General features: G+C 40.2%; 1 protein-coding gene and 1 non-coding gene across 2 annotated transcripts in view; one reads left to right on the top strand and one right to left on the bottom strand.

Annotated features, from left to right (window-relative positions):
* The window catches only part of eif3ba (eukaryotic translation initiation factor 3, subunit Ba), a 36,807-nt gene extending 23,337 nt beyond the window's left edge, over positions 1–13,470 (top strand). Inside the window, exons 12-19 of the mRNA XM_080206314.1 lie at positions 2,223–2,345; positions 4,167–4,245; positions 5,308–5,446; positions 5,850–5,975; positions 7,616–7,693; positions 10,290–10,398; positions 11,170–11,288; positions 12,995–13,470. Of these exons, the coding sequence (XP_080062440.1) occupies positions 2,223–2,345; positions 4,167–4,245; positions 5,308–5,446; positions 5,850–5,975; positions 7,616–7,693; positions 10,290–10,398; positions 11,170–11,273 (758 nt within the window). The 3' untranslated portion in view covers positions 11,274–11,288; positions 12,995–13,470. The remainder of the gene's footprint in view (positions 1–2,222; positions 2,346–4,166; positions 4,246–5,307; positions 5,447–5,849; positions 5,976–7,615; positions 7,694–10,289; positions 10,399–11,169; positions 11,289–12,994) is intronic.
* On the bottom strand, positions 879–960 carry trnas-uga (transfer RNA serine (anticodon UGA)). The gene has a single exon. It is a non-coding gene; the product is annotated as a tRNA-Ser (tRNA).
* Positions 13,471–15,693: the final 2,223 nt, after the last annotated feature.

Here is a 15,693-nt window from a genome sequence, read left to right as displayed (position 1 = left end):
CCTCAGACCCCGTCTCATCCTTCTAAATTACAGCGCCTCTAAGCCCAAACTGATTAATCTCTCCTCATGCATCAACCCTTTTACTAGATTGATTTCAGGGCTAAAACCACCTCTGAACTGCCTCCAATGCCACCCCATCCTTTCTCATAAAGAGACCAAAATGGCCACAATACTCCAAATGTGGTCTCACTAACACCCTTTACAGTTGCAACAACACTTCTCTACTTTTATACTTCAGTCTTTTTTCAATAAATGCCAACATCCCATTTGCCTTTTTTTAATTACATGCTGGACCTGCATACCAACTTTTGTGATTCATGACCAAAGACGCTCAGATTCCTTTGTCCAGGTGCATTTTCCAATCTGCTTTCTATTGAGATAATTTGCTTTTTTTTTTGGCCAAAATGGATAATATTCCTTAATATTAAAGCAGCTCTGACAAAGGGTCATCTCGACTCGAATCATTGGCCTTATTCTCTCCCCACAGATACTGTCAGACCTGCTGAGAGTTTCCAACATTTTCTGTTTTTGGAATATCTCACACTTATCCACATTAAACTCTATCTATCAAATTTTGGCCCATTCTCCTAAACCTATCTTCCTGTCTATAAAGTCTTTGTCTCCTCTTCACTGCCTGCCTTCCCACTAATGTTAGTACTTCATTGGGCATAACTGGTTGTATTCTCCATGAGGCATTTAGTCACCCAAAGCTGAATTGATCCTAGGTACCTACTGCTGTGAAAGAGCAGATCTAATCACTGTGCTGCCCAAAGAGCAGGATTTGTTTTACTTGTTCCAGTCTGCCAACTTTTTGCAAAACCATTAAATCAAACACAATAGGTATTGCTAGTTACTGAGAAAACAGCTTGAATAACATTTGCTGCAAGCAGGATTCGAACCCGCAAAGGGAAACCCTATTAGATTTCAAGTCCAATGTCTGAACCACTTGGCCATCGCAGCTCTACTACCTGTTCTATCAAATCTCCCCTCAATCTTTCGTGCTCCAAGGAGAAAACCCCCAACTTTTCCAATCCAACATTATATCTAAAATCCCTCATTCCTGGAATCCTTCTGGAAAATCTGCTTTTCTCAAAGGGCCTTGAGACTGGAGCAGGCCACAACTCTTTATTTGTAGCCTAATCAGAGCTTCATACAGACTCAGCATTTCTTCCCTGCTCTTGTACTTGAGACCTCTATTTATGAAGCCTAGGTTCCTGTATGCATTGCTAACTACTCTCAAAGATTGATGCACAGGGAACACCACCACACCACCCATCCCCCTACCCCGGGTCCCTTCAATCTATATTGCTTCTCCCTGTCCTATTTTTCAAGAATCCGTTACCTCAGACTTTTTTGTATTTAATTCCATTTGCAGATTGTTTGCCCATTCTGTGAGTCTGTGTGTGCTGCAATATCCTCACTGTCAGTTTCATCTCTGAAGCTTAGTGTCATAGGGGAGAGGCAGATTTTGAGCAGTAGTTCTAGCAGCGACCCCTTTGGGAACAACCATTTACCATGACTTGCTGTTTTCTGTCTAAGCCTTTTTTTTTAATCCAAGCTGACAGTGACCCTCGCACTCCAAGAATCTCAATCACCCTCTCAGGTGGCACTTTGTCAGAATTCATATGCATGGAATCCATTGCATTTTCTTCGTCAAACCTCTTTGTTACTTCATTAAAAAAATTCAGTTTGGTGAACCAAGCATTACCTGCCTTTTACAGTTCCATACTGGATTAAAACCCCCCCCTATTTATTTTCTCTCCTGTTTGTTTTCAAAACCTTACCCAGTATTGTACAAGCCAGTTAAACTGGCTTGTAATTCCCTGGACTGTCCTTGCACCTGTTCTTAAATAAGAATGCCATGTGTGCCACACTCCAATCCTCTGATAAAGTTGCCGAATTAAATCTGTTGTTTCAAATTGCAGTTGTGCAAAGATGTCCTGTGCTGTTTCATTCAAATGGCTTATTTCAAGCTATTGGATAAGTTGAATTTGGGCAAGAGGGGCAGGCAGCGATGCTTATGAAATAACAGGAATAGGCTGTACACAAACGCTTGTCAAAATCTATACGGAATTCTTTGAATAAGGTGGGGATTATAGCTTAATTGTCAGAAGTGGATAAAAAATTACAGTCCCAGTTATGTTATGAAGAATTAAGCAATCAGTAGATTTTAAATAATACCTTTTCACCAAGTGCTTCCTTTTCTTCTGTATTTGTATTAGAGGGTATTATTGCTTTTGCTTGGGAGCCAAACGGAAGTAAATTTGCCGTGCTACATGGAGAGACACCCAGAATATCAGTATCCTTCTACCATGTGAAGAATAACGGCAAGATTGAACTCATCAGTAAGTAATTCCCCATTGGATTTATTGGTGATTATCTTGTATTTGCGGCACCTTGTTTTAGTCTCTTCAACAAGAAACATCCCTGCATCTATCCCATCAAGCTCTTTCATAATTTAAAGATCTCTAGCAGGTCAGTCCTCCGACTTCTCCGAGTGGAAATAAAGCTCTGTCATTGGCTTCTCTGCGTCACACAGCTGTAAAACCTGAATGTGAATTGCATTATGTAGTGTCACTAATGATTATTAGTGGACAATGGCAAAATCATGACTCAGAATCATCTGCAATCCACAAAGGCTTTAAACTAATCTCCCATGAAAGTTCCTCAAGCACAGCCTCATCTGTCTCCTGAAACAGAGCAACTCAAACCCACTCAGCGTTATCCACTTGCTTTCTGTGTAAATCCTCTTAGCATATTTATAATGACTTGAGTTGCTACGAATGTTGAACATTCCATGCTAATTAACTACATTTCTGTTACGCACAACATGCCTGTTCAGCTTTTCCTGATCCATCTACCCTTTCAGTTCTGATACTACCCTTGTGAATCTTTTTTTTTGTGGTTTCTCCAGTGCCTCCAGATTCTTTTATGTAACATGGGAACTGTAATTGTAGACAAATGCAGCCTAACCAAGATTCTATACATGATTAACATGACTTCTCTGCTTTTTGAATCAATCCCTTCAGAAATGCACATGGTTCATTATGAACTATTTGAGATATGATTTGATCTTCTACAGTACAAGTTTTTTCAACCAGATGTACTCTGCTCACCCATGCCTGCTTATTGATGATATGAGGGTGGTGGTGCTGTGCAATTGCGTTGCAGTGTTACTCAGATCAGATTGTCTTTATACCTACTTATTCAGTGTCATAAGAACTTAACATTGAATGTTAAACAATATGTAATCTTAAGTTCTATTGAGTGGAATTTGTTCATGTTTTCTCTTTGTGTAACTAATCATGACAGAGTCAGAATGTTCTGTGTTCAAGTCCCAATCCAAGTTAAGGCCGACACTGAAGTGCTGCTCTGCCAGGAGTTGCGTTTTTATGATGGGCCAATGAACTGTGATGTCCATCTGTCCCCTCAGTTGGACTTGAGGATCTTATGACACTATTTCAGGGAAGAGCTGAAATTTCCTCCATGTATTTGTCAATATTGATCCCTCAGTCAGCATCACAGAAACATTTACCTAGTCATTGTCACAATATGGTTTGTGGGAACTTGCTGTGTGCAAATTGTCTGCCACGTTGCCTACATTACAACAGTGACTGCACTTGAAAAAACTTGGTTGTAAAGTGCTTTGAGATGAGCAGTGGTCATGAAAGGTGCTGTAAGAAACAGAAATCATTAACTGTTTTCTTCACCCGTTATTCAGTGTTCAGTTAATTTGCCAAAAGATTCAGTCATCACTAGGAAATATTGCCAAAAATTGAAATTTGACCGGAACCATTTTTCTTTTGTGTTTATACAAATGTCGCTTTTTCGCAAAGAAGATCACTTTTTCATAAAAAATGAAGTAGTTGTTTAACTGTATACAGACATGTATGTTTGCTGTACATCAACATACACAAGCTATATATGATGTCTCGCTGTTTCAATTGCTGAGAATACAAGTTCTGTCTTGGTAGTGCAATAGTTGGTATTTGCTCTGCACACTGCTACCAGTTATGGGTTATAACTGCTTGCAGGTAGGTATCTTAATCATTGCTGCAGGTGTTTGTTGTGGAAGAATGGACTAAAGACTTGTCCAGATAGTAAACTGGCAGTTACTTGAGTGTGTGGTGGCCAAAATTAACTTGTCTCATTTCTCCTTTTTGCAGAGATGTTCGATAAGCAGCAAGCTAATAGTATCTTTTGGAGTCCACAAGGACAGTTTGTAGCATTGGCTGGTCTAAGGAGGTGAGTGATTAATGTGAGACGTTCTGCTCAGTCAGATATGCTGTTTCTGCTGGATTTTGTCATAAGAATGAGACATCTCCGGGGTAGAGAAGGGGTAATGTGAGGAGATGACCAAAGTGAATGATAAACATTTTGAGCTGTAATTTTGTCAGATGTGATGCAAACAGACTTTACTTGAATCACCCATGAGGGTAAAAATACTGGTTTAATGAGGTTGATCAGACAGTATGGAATTAAAAAATTCAGATTACAGTAATTTGGAATGGTTTATTGCCAAAAGGCTCTTGCCAATTTTTTGTCACCAAGAAAAGGGTGACACCGTGGTTAGCGCTGCTGCCTCATAGTGCCAGGACCCGGCTTTGATTCCCGATTTGGCTCACTGTGTGGAGTTTGCACTTTCTAGCTGTGTCTGCGTGGGTTTCCTCCCACAGTCCAAAGATGTGTGGGTCAGGTTGATCGGCCATGTTAAATCACCCCATAGAATCAGGGGGACCAGCAGCGTAAATACGTGGGGATAGGGGCTGGGTGGGATTGTGGTCGGTGCAGACTCGATGGGCTGAATAGTCTCCTTCTGCACTGTAGGGATTCTGTGATTCAGTATCTGGTGACTGATTTTGGCGGTTTGCGTGATAGTTATCCACTGACACGGTCAGTGAAGAAAACTGTTTGAAGAAGTTCTAATTTTGTTTTGCTACCCCCACGATGATTTCACTAGTGTATTCTGGCAGCATGCTGTTTTGTACTGTTCACTTAGAAAGATTGATGAGGTTCGCGTTGATAAATTTTAAAAAGCTCGTGTTGATGGGTATTGATCAGTCCAAACTGATGTGTTCTTTTCTCAAGAAAATAATTTGCAATTATATATGACACCTTTCAGGACTTTGGGCCATCACAAAGTGCTTTACAATCAATGGAATACTTAGAAGTGTGGTCACTTGTAATGTAGGGTGCACTAGATCCATAGTTTACATTGTGTGAGCAAGAAAAGCAGCACTCGCAACTTCAGTACTACTAATTGGAAGTAAGTATTTTATTCTAATGTAAAATATTCTGAATTTGTAGCATGAATGGTGCTTTGGCATTTTACGACACGTCGGATTGCACACTGATGAATGTCGCTGAACATTATATGGCTTCTGATGTTGAATGGGACCCAACAGGACGTTATGTCGTAACATCAGTATCATGGTGGAGTCACAAGGTAATGTCTCGTAAATATCAAGATACCTTGATCGTTTTTCTACGATGCACCCTGTCTTCTGGGAGACATGCAAAAACTTGTATTCAAACTGGCGGTAGAATCTCGCCGTATTCACCCCATAAAATAATGGGGATTGTGACCCCAAGAGCGCTGCAGTGAGGAAGTACAAATGCTTTCCTGTGAGGTGGGGGCAGGAAGCAGATGTCCCTTGACTATTTGTTCACTTGGTGTACAGCTTGAAAGTTAGATCAGTGAAGGGCAGAGAGCAGTTGGCCCACTTGTCATCACAGGAAAACCAGTGAAAATGTAGCTGACATAGTTGGTATCTGGAATCTATATTCTGCAGCACCTGAAGCAAGCGTGCTTCTGTATACTTTTGTAATGTTTTGAATATGTATGTTAGGTGGATAATGCATACTGGATGTGGACGTTTCAAGGACGTCTCTTACAGAAGAACACCAAGGATCGTTTCTGTCAGCTGCTATGGAGACCCAGACCTGCAACCCTGCTCTCACAGGATCAGCTCAAGGTGTGTAACCAGTGCTCATTTGTACAGAATCTGACTATAGCTGACACATTTCCGATTTAGCAAGCTAAGTGCTTTTTGAAGTAGTTCCTGATTCAGTAGTGTCAGGAGTTTGGAGAGGGGAAGAGTCATGAAAAGTTAATTTGGAGAAATCTTAGCAGCTCAGAAAATTAGCCTTTGCTGCCTCACAGCGCCAGGGAACTGGGTTCGATTCCCAGCTTGGATCATTGACTGTGCTGAGTCTGCACGTTTTCCCCATCTCTGCCTGGGTTTCCTCCCAGTGCTCCGGTTTCCTCCCACAGTCTGTTTAGGTGCATTGGTCGTGCTAAATTCTTCCTCGGTGTACCCGAACAGGCACCAGAGTGTAGCTACTAGGGGATTTCCACAGCAACTTCAGCGCAGTGTTAATGTAAGCCTACAAGTGATACAAATAAATGAACTTAAAACTTAGTGGAATTGTACTGGTCAGGTTCAGAAACCAGCATGCTGCAGTAAAATCAGGCTATAACGATCACTTCAGATGCCTTCCAGTTCATTGAGTCTCTTTTGACATGAGTGAGTATTTAAATGTAATTATACCGTAACAGTTAATTGAACTAAATTTGCAACATACATGTATTTCTTGCTCTAATAGTATCCCAGCAACGTTTTCAAAGTCTTTTCCACACTCTAGCCATCACCAGGGTTGTCCTTTGTTACAAGAATATGGCAAAACAAGTGATAAAATAACTATAGAGAGTGAACATTGATAGACCAGAGGAAGAGAACAAACTTAAAAGTCAGAGCAATGATTCATCCATAGATTATCTCTCTTCAAATGTAGCCCGTAGGTTACAGTATTGTAAATTTAAACAGCTAGCTTGAAAATTTTATTTATTGAAGGCCCCAGAATAATATTTTGAAACTCAATATTTTTTCTGAATGTTAACGTCTGTGAAAATACAAATACCGTGCATGCAAGTTGCCTTATGTCGGGGTTGATATAATTGTGTACTGTGACACACAATTTGAATGATGTTAGGCTATATTTTATGTGCCTGCAGATTTTAATTAAAACCAGATAGTCACTCTTTTTGTGCCATTTAATTTGCTGTTTCGAGTCATTTTTTAGTGTAATTATTTTGCCAGTTTGCTCTCCCAAGCCTTTTCCAAAGGGACCCATTCTTATCAAGATGGGATTCGACCTCCCATTGGCCACCCTCTGGAATTGCGACTAAGGGTTCATTTTTCATCCACACGCCTGGTCGATGCTGGCAGGTTAAATAAGACATCATGACTGAGCTTGCTCCTGCCCCATTGATGTCCATAAGTGATATCTGTTACATTGTCTCAGCTTAGCGATTGGCTGTAGGAGCTTTATCCCATAACATTTGAGACAGCCTGATTGTGAGCTAATTAACTTACCTTAGGCTAGGAATTGAGTTTGTACCCATGTTAATGTGGCTGTTCAATAGCTCACCTCTGCCAACTGTAACAAATATATTTGTAATTAAGAATTCCTAGTGTTTTATTATCCCTGCAGCATCATTTTCAGTGTACAGGTAATGTTTCCGTGCCAGTGAAAATTTTGGCGAACTCACCAAATTAAAATTTACCGTAGCATGATGTTCTTCTCCCTTACTTATATGCATTTTTCTTTCCAGCAAATCAAAAAAGATTATAAGAAATACTCTAAAATCTTTGAACAGAAAGATCGCTTGAGTCAGTCCAAGGCCTCCAAAGTAAGTAGTTAATGGTTTTTATTAAAACTAAACACAAATTCAATTTAAAAATGTGGTAGGGTACTGGCAGGAGAGACAATTTCTAAGAATATAAGTTAATTTGAAAGGAACCTGTGTCCTAATAATTATTTAACCCCATCCAAGATTCTGTGCAAACCTTGTGTGACTGGAGCTACAGTGTGTCAGCACACTGTTTATAATGTTGTTTGCTGGTGGAATGGAACGCTTAACTATCAGAATTGTTATTGGCTGTTTTCAACAAGTTTCTACACAAAAGGGAATTAAATTATTTTGGTTAAGAATCATTTAGTTGATTAACTTCTTAGATGGTTCGGTGGCACAGTGATTAGCGTTGCTGCCTCACAGCACCAGGGACCCAGGCTTGATTACAGCCTTGGTTGATTCTGTGTGGAGTTTGCATGTTCTGCCCGTGTCTGTGTGGGTTTCTTTCAGGTGCTCTGGTTTCTTCCCACAGTCCAAAGATGAGAGAGTTGGGTGGAGTGGACATGCTAAAATGCCTCTAAAATTGGGGGCAGGTGTGGCCCAAACGGCTTCCTTTTGCATCCTATGATTCTCTGTGCGTGAATTTGTAAGAACCAGTTTTCTGTGTAGGGATGAGTAAAGCATCAGAATGGTCAATGATGGGTCATATTGATTTTGGGTGAGTGTGTGAAACCTCCCAATTTCCACTTGAAGATGTGTAACGAGCACCTGAATTATTATCACACTTTCTGCTCCTATCACTCAATTACCTCTGGGTATTTTGTTCAAGCGCAAATTCCTCAGCGTCTTGACTGAAAAGTAGTAACTGAAAACGTGGAATTTTATTCATCCCCATTTGTTTTGTCATTTGATAAATGCCTCTTTTCATTCACCTCTTAGGAGGTAATAGCAGGACATTAGGAAATCATTGCAGTCAGGCAGTCAACGTGGTTTTGTGAAAACAGAGTCATGTTTGAAGCCTTTATTAGAATTCTTTGAAGAAGTAGCAAGCAAGGCAAACAGAGGGGAACCTTTAAATGTGGTGTACTTGGATTTTCAAAAGACATTTGATAATGTGCTACACACTAAGAGTTCATTGTGTGGAAGGCAATATATAAACATGGTTCGAAGGATTCGTTACCTAATAAGAAGCAGAGAGTAGGGATAATTGGATCTGTTTCAGGTTGGCAAGCTGTAACAAGTGGAGTGTCACAGGGATACGTGCAGGGCCCTCAGCCATTTATACAATCTATAATTGGATGATGGGATAGAATATATGGTTGCTAAATTTGTTGATGACACATAGTAAAGGAAGTTGTCAAGGGCATATGAAGAGTCTACAAAGGGACTTAGATTGGTTAAATTATTGAGCAAAAATTTGGCAGATGGAGTACAGTGTGGGGAAAATGTGAACATTTTCTGCTTTGATAGGACGAAGAGAAAGGCAACGTATTTAAATGGAGAGAGATTGCAGACTTCTTCAGGTACAGAGGGATCTGAGTGTCGTGGTACATGAATCACAAGGTTGATATGCATACTAAGTTACTAAGAGGGCAAATGGAATGTACGCATCATTGCAAGGGGAATTGAGTATAAAGTAGGGAAAGTTTTGTTTTATAGTGATACTGCGCACAGATTTGGTCTCAATATTGAAGAAAGTGTAGTTGGTTTAGCTCAGTTAGTTGAACAGCTGGTTCGTGATGCAGAACAATGCCAAGAACGTGGGTTCAGTTCAGTTCCCGGATTGGCTGAGATTATTCATACATTCTCGACTTTGCCCTTCATCTGACATGTGATCCTCAGGTTAAATCACCACCAGTCAGTTCTCTTCCCACTCCGTTCCAAAAGAGGAGAGCATCTTATGTTCATCTTGTACTATGGTGACATTTATTTTATTTTACCAGTTTAAGAATATAATTACATTAGCAGCAGTTCAGAGAAGATTCACTCGACAGGTTCCTGGAGAAAAGGTTATGAAAAAAAGGTTGAGCATGTTGGGTCAATACCAAATTGAGATTAGAAGAATGAGGTGTAATCTTATTGAAATACGTATGAGCATGAGGGGACTTAGAATCATAGGATCTCTACAGTGCAGAAGAAGGCCATTCAGTTCATCGAGCCTGCACCAACAACAATCCCACCCAGGCCCTATCCCCGTAATTCCACATATTTAGCCCACTAATCTCCCTGACACTAAAGGTCAATTTAGTGTGGCTAATTCACCTCGATGGGGCGAATACTGAGAGGGTGGCTTTCTCTCTTGTTTGGGCACGTAGAACTAGGGGACACCTTTTGCAACTTGTTGGTCTCCCATTTAAGACTGAGGTGTGTTTTTTGAGTTTGTGGAATTCTCTTCCCAGACAGCAGTGGTGCTGGGTAAGTGAATAGATATTCAAGGTTAAGTTAAACTGTTGTTCGACAGATAAGTCCAGGGTTATGGGGAGATGGGGGTATAGACTGGATAGTGGAGTTGAGACCACAGTTGGGACACCATGATCTTACCAAATGGCAGAACAGGCTCAAGGGACCAAATTGCCTACTCCTGCTCCTAATTCTTCTATGTCCGTTTGTGTAATTTTTAAAAATGTGTAATAGTCTTCATTAATCTTCCAAGGAACTGGTAGATAAGCGACGCAAGATGATGGAAGAATTCCATAAATATCGTGAGAAGGCCATTCAGATATATGCAGAGCAGAAACCCCAACGTCTGGAACTCAGAGGAGGTGATAAATGAGTGTTTAATTTTAATCGTTAACAGTTTAACTACGCAGGAATAAGAACAAACATGGATCCCAGCATGCAAGTCGACCATTGAAGCTTGGCAGATCCTTCCAGAAATACGAGTTGACTTGTATGCTGAGTATAAAATGTGAATTGCCAGCGTTGGTGCCGGAGGGCCCATTTCTGCTCGTTCGATGTCGTGCACAGACTGCTTTGTGAGGGCATGACCCAAACAGATGCACCCATTCTGGCCAACACAGCCAGTGTTGCCTTCTTGATCCCATGCACCACTGACTTGTAAGGCGCGTATAATCCTAGACAATTCCTACAGATAAAAAATTGAGGCCAAATTCGAATGTGAATGAAGTCCTATAAATGTATATATCAGCTGAAAAGAGGAGTGGCGGTGGTATTGACTTGTATGCCAAGTATAGACCTAAACCTGCATTTTGGTGCTGAAAAAAATAGGGCTGCCTCAGACACCAACTCAACTTATCATCCATGAATTATAGTATTTTCACAGGCATCTTGAAATATTTGGCACCCCAAGGTCAAACTAACTATATTCTCTTTGCTGCTGTGTACACTGATTACACTTTTAGTTTAAAAAAAAACTTCTGGTGCTCTTTGGAGAGTCAGTGCAGAACTGATGGGCCAAAGGGCCTCGTTCTGTACTGTAGTGAATCTGTGGATCCTGTAAATTTGTGTTTGCACATTCCTTTTGAGAAAGTGAACATCCTTGCCATTGAAATTTCCTGCTCACCTCTTCACAGGTGTGGACACAGATGAGCTGGACAGTAATGTTGACGATTGGGAGGAAGAGACTGTTGAATTTTTCGTCACAGAAGAAATTATCCCTGTTGGAGATCAGGAGTAGTCTCATAACATACAGGTAAGGCTATCAGAGCACAAACATTACCTGCGAAAAAAAGTGCCATTACCAATTAGACTTAATTGAGCATGGAATTTGAAGCATAATTTATTTTGTCTAGGGAAAAAGCGCACTTCAAAGCTGAGTAATGTCTTTGAACACTTGTGTACTATTATTCAAATGAAGTTTAATAATTGCACAATTTAATCCTCTGTATTCCAATAATGTATTGAAAATAATTGTATTTCCGAACATATTTTTGACATAAATTACAATTAAAAGTTATTTTAATGTGAATGGTGAATTTTTATCAAGTATTGGATTTATATAGTGTCATACACAACTTATGTTGAAAACTATTTTACTATCAAGGAAGTACTCTTCCAACTGAAGTCACTGTTGTAATGTAGGACACACAGCAACTGGTTTGAAATATCCCAGAAACTGTTATGAAAATAGCCAAGTCATTTTTTTGTTTAAGGATAATTATTGTCCAGGGAAACAGAGAGAGACTTCCCTTGTTCTTCAAAATAGTGCTATGGATCTTTATGCCCACCTGAGGGCAAATGGGACCTTCTCAACGTTTTTATCTGAAAGGCGGCACCTCTACCAGTGCAGCACTCCGTCAGTGCTGCAGTGGAGTGTCAGCCTGGAATTAGTTCTGAAGTCTCTTATCGGGCAAGACTGCTACCACTATTCAATGGCTCATTCAAGGATGGCAATTTATTGTTGGTGGAATTGAGGGTTGGGAGGGAGTTGAGAGGGTTGGCTTATGAGGAGAAACTGAGTAGACTGGGGCTATACTCTTTGGAATTCAGAAGAAAGGAGATCTTATAGAAACATATAAGATTATGAAGGGAATAGATAAGATAGAAGCAGGGACATTGTTTCCACTGGCAGGTGAAACTAAAACTGGGGGCGGGGAGGCGCATGGCCTCAAAATAAGGGGGAGCAGATTTAGGACTGAGTTGAGAAGAAACTTCTTCACCCAAAGGATTGTGAATCTGTGGAATTCATTGTCCAGTGAAGCAGTTGAAGCTACCTCATTGAATTTTTTTAAAGGCAAAGATAGATAAAGTTTTGAATGGTAAAGGAATTAAGAGTTATGGTGAGCGGGCAGGTAACGAGCTGAGTCCACGAAAAGATCAGCCATGGTGGAGATGACTGGAGAGGCCAAATGGCCTACTCCTGCTCCTAGTTCTTATGTTCTTATGAATTTAGGATAAAACCTATATCCTGCTACTTTGAGAAGACTAAAAGCGGGTCTATATATGGTTTACAGGTCACGTTTTTGAGCTAAAGCAGCTCAGTTTGACAAAGTTCTGTTGTAGAAACTACATATTTAAGCTGTTCTGTGTTAATATTCTACGATCTCTACTGGTGAATTTAACAATGATATCGTTCTCCCTTTCTCACTGTCATTTTTGACGTGTTGTAATATTGTAACTTGAATGATTATCAAACTTAATTTCCCTCACCCCAGTTTTGGTACCGGACAAAGGAAATTGGACTGTGGTAGGAAGCAGGAAATATTGACCTACAGCCGCTCTTACCTACATACTGTTCTGTAGAGTTGGCTACGAGTGTTAACCCTTAACTCTGGATTTGAAGTTAAATATTCATATTTGGAATAGATGAGCAAATTACTGAGATTAGCAAGTAGATGGATTCATGGAATTGGACTTTTTGTACGCATATGTAAACATTTGTTCTATTCGTTTCCCCAGTGCCACCATATATCTTCAGTTGAAGCTGATTTCTCTTTCGTCACCTGGAACTTGAATCTCTACATTTTGGAAGTTGAATGCGCTCCACTCTTACAAAAATCATCGCAGTGCCTTTTACTATATGAGTTCTGCAGTGGTGATAAAGACACTGCCTTCACTTTTAAAAATTGTGAATACGTTTCACTGATTAGCAGCAGCTCTGCAGATTACTTTGTGCTATTGTCACTAATCACTGTGGATGCTGTCTGTGGTTGTGTAAGTATATTATTATGAGGCACTCAGAGTTTCTTGTAGCCATGGGCTATTTTTACATCCATGGTAAATTAACACAGCATTTTGTATGGAGGAATACTGAGAACACAATAAGGGTTAATACATACTTTAGTGTGCAATTACAGCACTACAGTGGACTGTATCCTCCTCCATTCAGGTTATATTTGACTTCTGATGGGATAAAATAAAGCTTAGTAAATTGATGTTGTGCCTGTGTATTGATTATTGTTTTAAATACTTCATTAATCCAAAGGAAACGGGTTGAATACATTGTTAATTTTCATGCATTTTCAGCACCATCTCCGGTTTAGTATGGTGGTATGACAAGACCGCTGGAGCAGGACCTGTGACTGTCGACAGTAGTTTTGCATTCTACAAATCTGTTGTACCACATCACGCGCAATTTTTTTTTTGTGTTGCACAGAACCTTGGACACGTTCATTTATGGAACCCATCAGTATCAACAGAGCTAGCAGAAGATCCTAAGATGCTGCATTTGTAACACTGACAGTAGGAAACTGCTGCTGTGCAGTGACAAATATTAGGGATGTCAGTTGAACAGTTGTTCCAACAATTGAACAGTAAAACCTCACTAAAGCAGTGCATTCTTGACCGGGCAATTCGGATCTAATTATTGATTGGCCTTCAGACTGACTGTAAAATTGGCTAATAAATCCTTTTGGAACAACGCGATTAAACTTGTGGTGAGATTTTACTGAATTTTATAAGAGTGAGTACCATAGCCTTCAGGTGACTTTTGAATTTAAAACTTATCCTGCTACAATGAGTTTTTTTTTCGCAGTTCAATTTAATTATTTGTTCAAACCTTAATTTTACACTGGGGTGGCACAGTGATTAGCACAGTGCCAGCGACCCAGGTTCAATTCCCAGCTTGGATCTTTGTCTATCTGGAGTTTGCACGTTTTCCTCCGGGTGCTCCGGTTTCCTCCCACAGTCCAAAGATGTGCGGGTTAAATGGATTGGCCATGCTAAATTGCCCCTTAGTGTCAGGAGGACTAGCTAGGGTAAATCCGTGGGGATAGGGCCTGGGTGGGATTGTGATTGGTGCAGACCTGATGGGTCAAACGGCCGCCGCCTTCGTTGTAGGAATCTATGATTCCATATCAAGGCATGGTATTTTGCTTGATTTATATTGTGCAATTAATGCGACTCCTAGCAAAATCTAATCAGAAAGGTCACCTTATATGTTGCTAATATGCAAATAGAGCCTTCTGAATAATGTGTTCCTTGCGTCCCATGAATGAATGGATAAAAAATCTTTGCTCCCGATTTGAGCAATCCAGTCCCAAATTATTATTGAGATTTTCTGGCTGCATTCATCCCAAAACCGGAAAATCCCACCTGAGGTCACGGGACCATTCTATGGCCTGCCTCTAGCCCACTATGATTCCTGTGGTGGGTGGAATGGGAAACTTTGCCCCTATGCCTGCAACTTGGGGAAGGAAGAGGGCAGACTTATTCATGTTTCTGAAACACTGGCTGAAGCAAAAAATATACTTCTAGGATGTTTTGTCTTTTACTCTGTTCTTTTAATGCCTCAATTTTCAACAACCCCCACCCCGCTCTTTTAAAATAGAAGCTTTGAGTGTTTTTAAAATTTTGGTTAAAAGCAGGTTTTCGGGAGGAGGGCTCGACATTTTCATTGGTACACTGGAGATGGTGAAACAGCAGGAGACCACACGAGACACTGCCAAGTGCAAATGAAAACGTTACGGAGTTGCAGTTCTCAAGGCGTGAGAAAATTGCCGGGGAACTGCAGACATGCACGCTTGTTTAGAGGTTTTCAAAAATTATAGTTTTAAACCTGGACTGGTCTGGCCTAATGCCAAAACCTGAGAGTTATCAACACAATCATTAAAAGTGAAAATCCCTAATAATTGCAACGCTGCGTGTTGCATAAATCATCAGTTGATCCCGTAAGTTTTTTAGAAAGTGCAATTGCCTTCCAAAAAGGCTTCATTCTACATTCTGCTGTTTTAAAAGGGCACCAACTGCTTATCTTGATTCAGTTTTTCTTCGGTATGCTATGACAGTAGGATATTGATTTGGCCAAGCCTGTTTCATGTATGTTTGGCATCTTCGTGTTAAATTATAGCAGATTTCATAATGGTGAGAAATAGCCAGCTATATTTGCATTTTAGATGAAAGCTAAATATTTTTAAATTCAAAAAAAAACTTGCAAAGATTGTGATGGAAATTATATGAACTGTTGTTTAAGGTCATGTGTTCAAATATAATTTGGTTTACTTAAAATCTGAGGATAGAGGTGTAAGGAAAAACTTGCGCATAAAGCACCTTTTGTGACCTTGGGGTGTCTCAAAGTGCTTTACAGCTAATGAAAATTTATTCTTGTAGGAAATGTTTGGCAGGCAGCGATGTGATGATCCGATAATCTGCTTTTAGGT

The sequence above is a fragment of the Carcharhinus amblyrhynchos genome, chromosome 18, assembly GCF_965287045.1.
Source record: "Carcharhinus amblyrhynchos chromosome 18, sCarAmb.v2.hapA, whole genome shotgun sequence".
NCBI lineage: Eukaryota > Metazoa > Chordata > Chondrichthyes > Carcharhiniformes > Carcharhinidae > Carcharhinus > Carcharhinus amblyrhynchos.
Note: the sequence above shows the minus strand (reverse complement) of the source record. Positions and strands in the feature narration are given on the sequence as shown.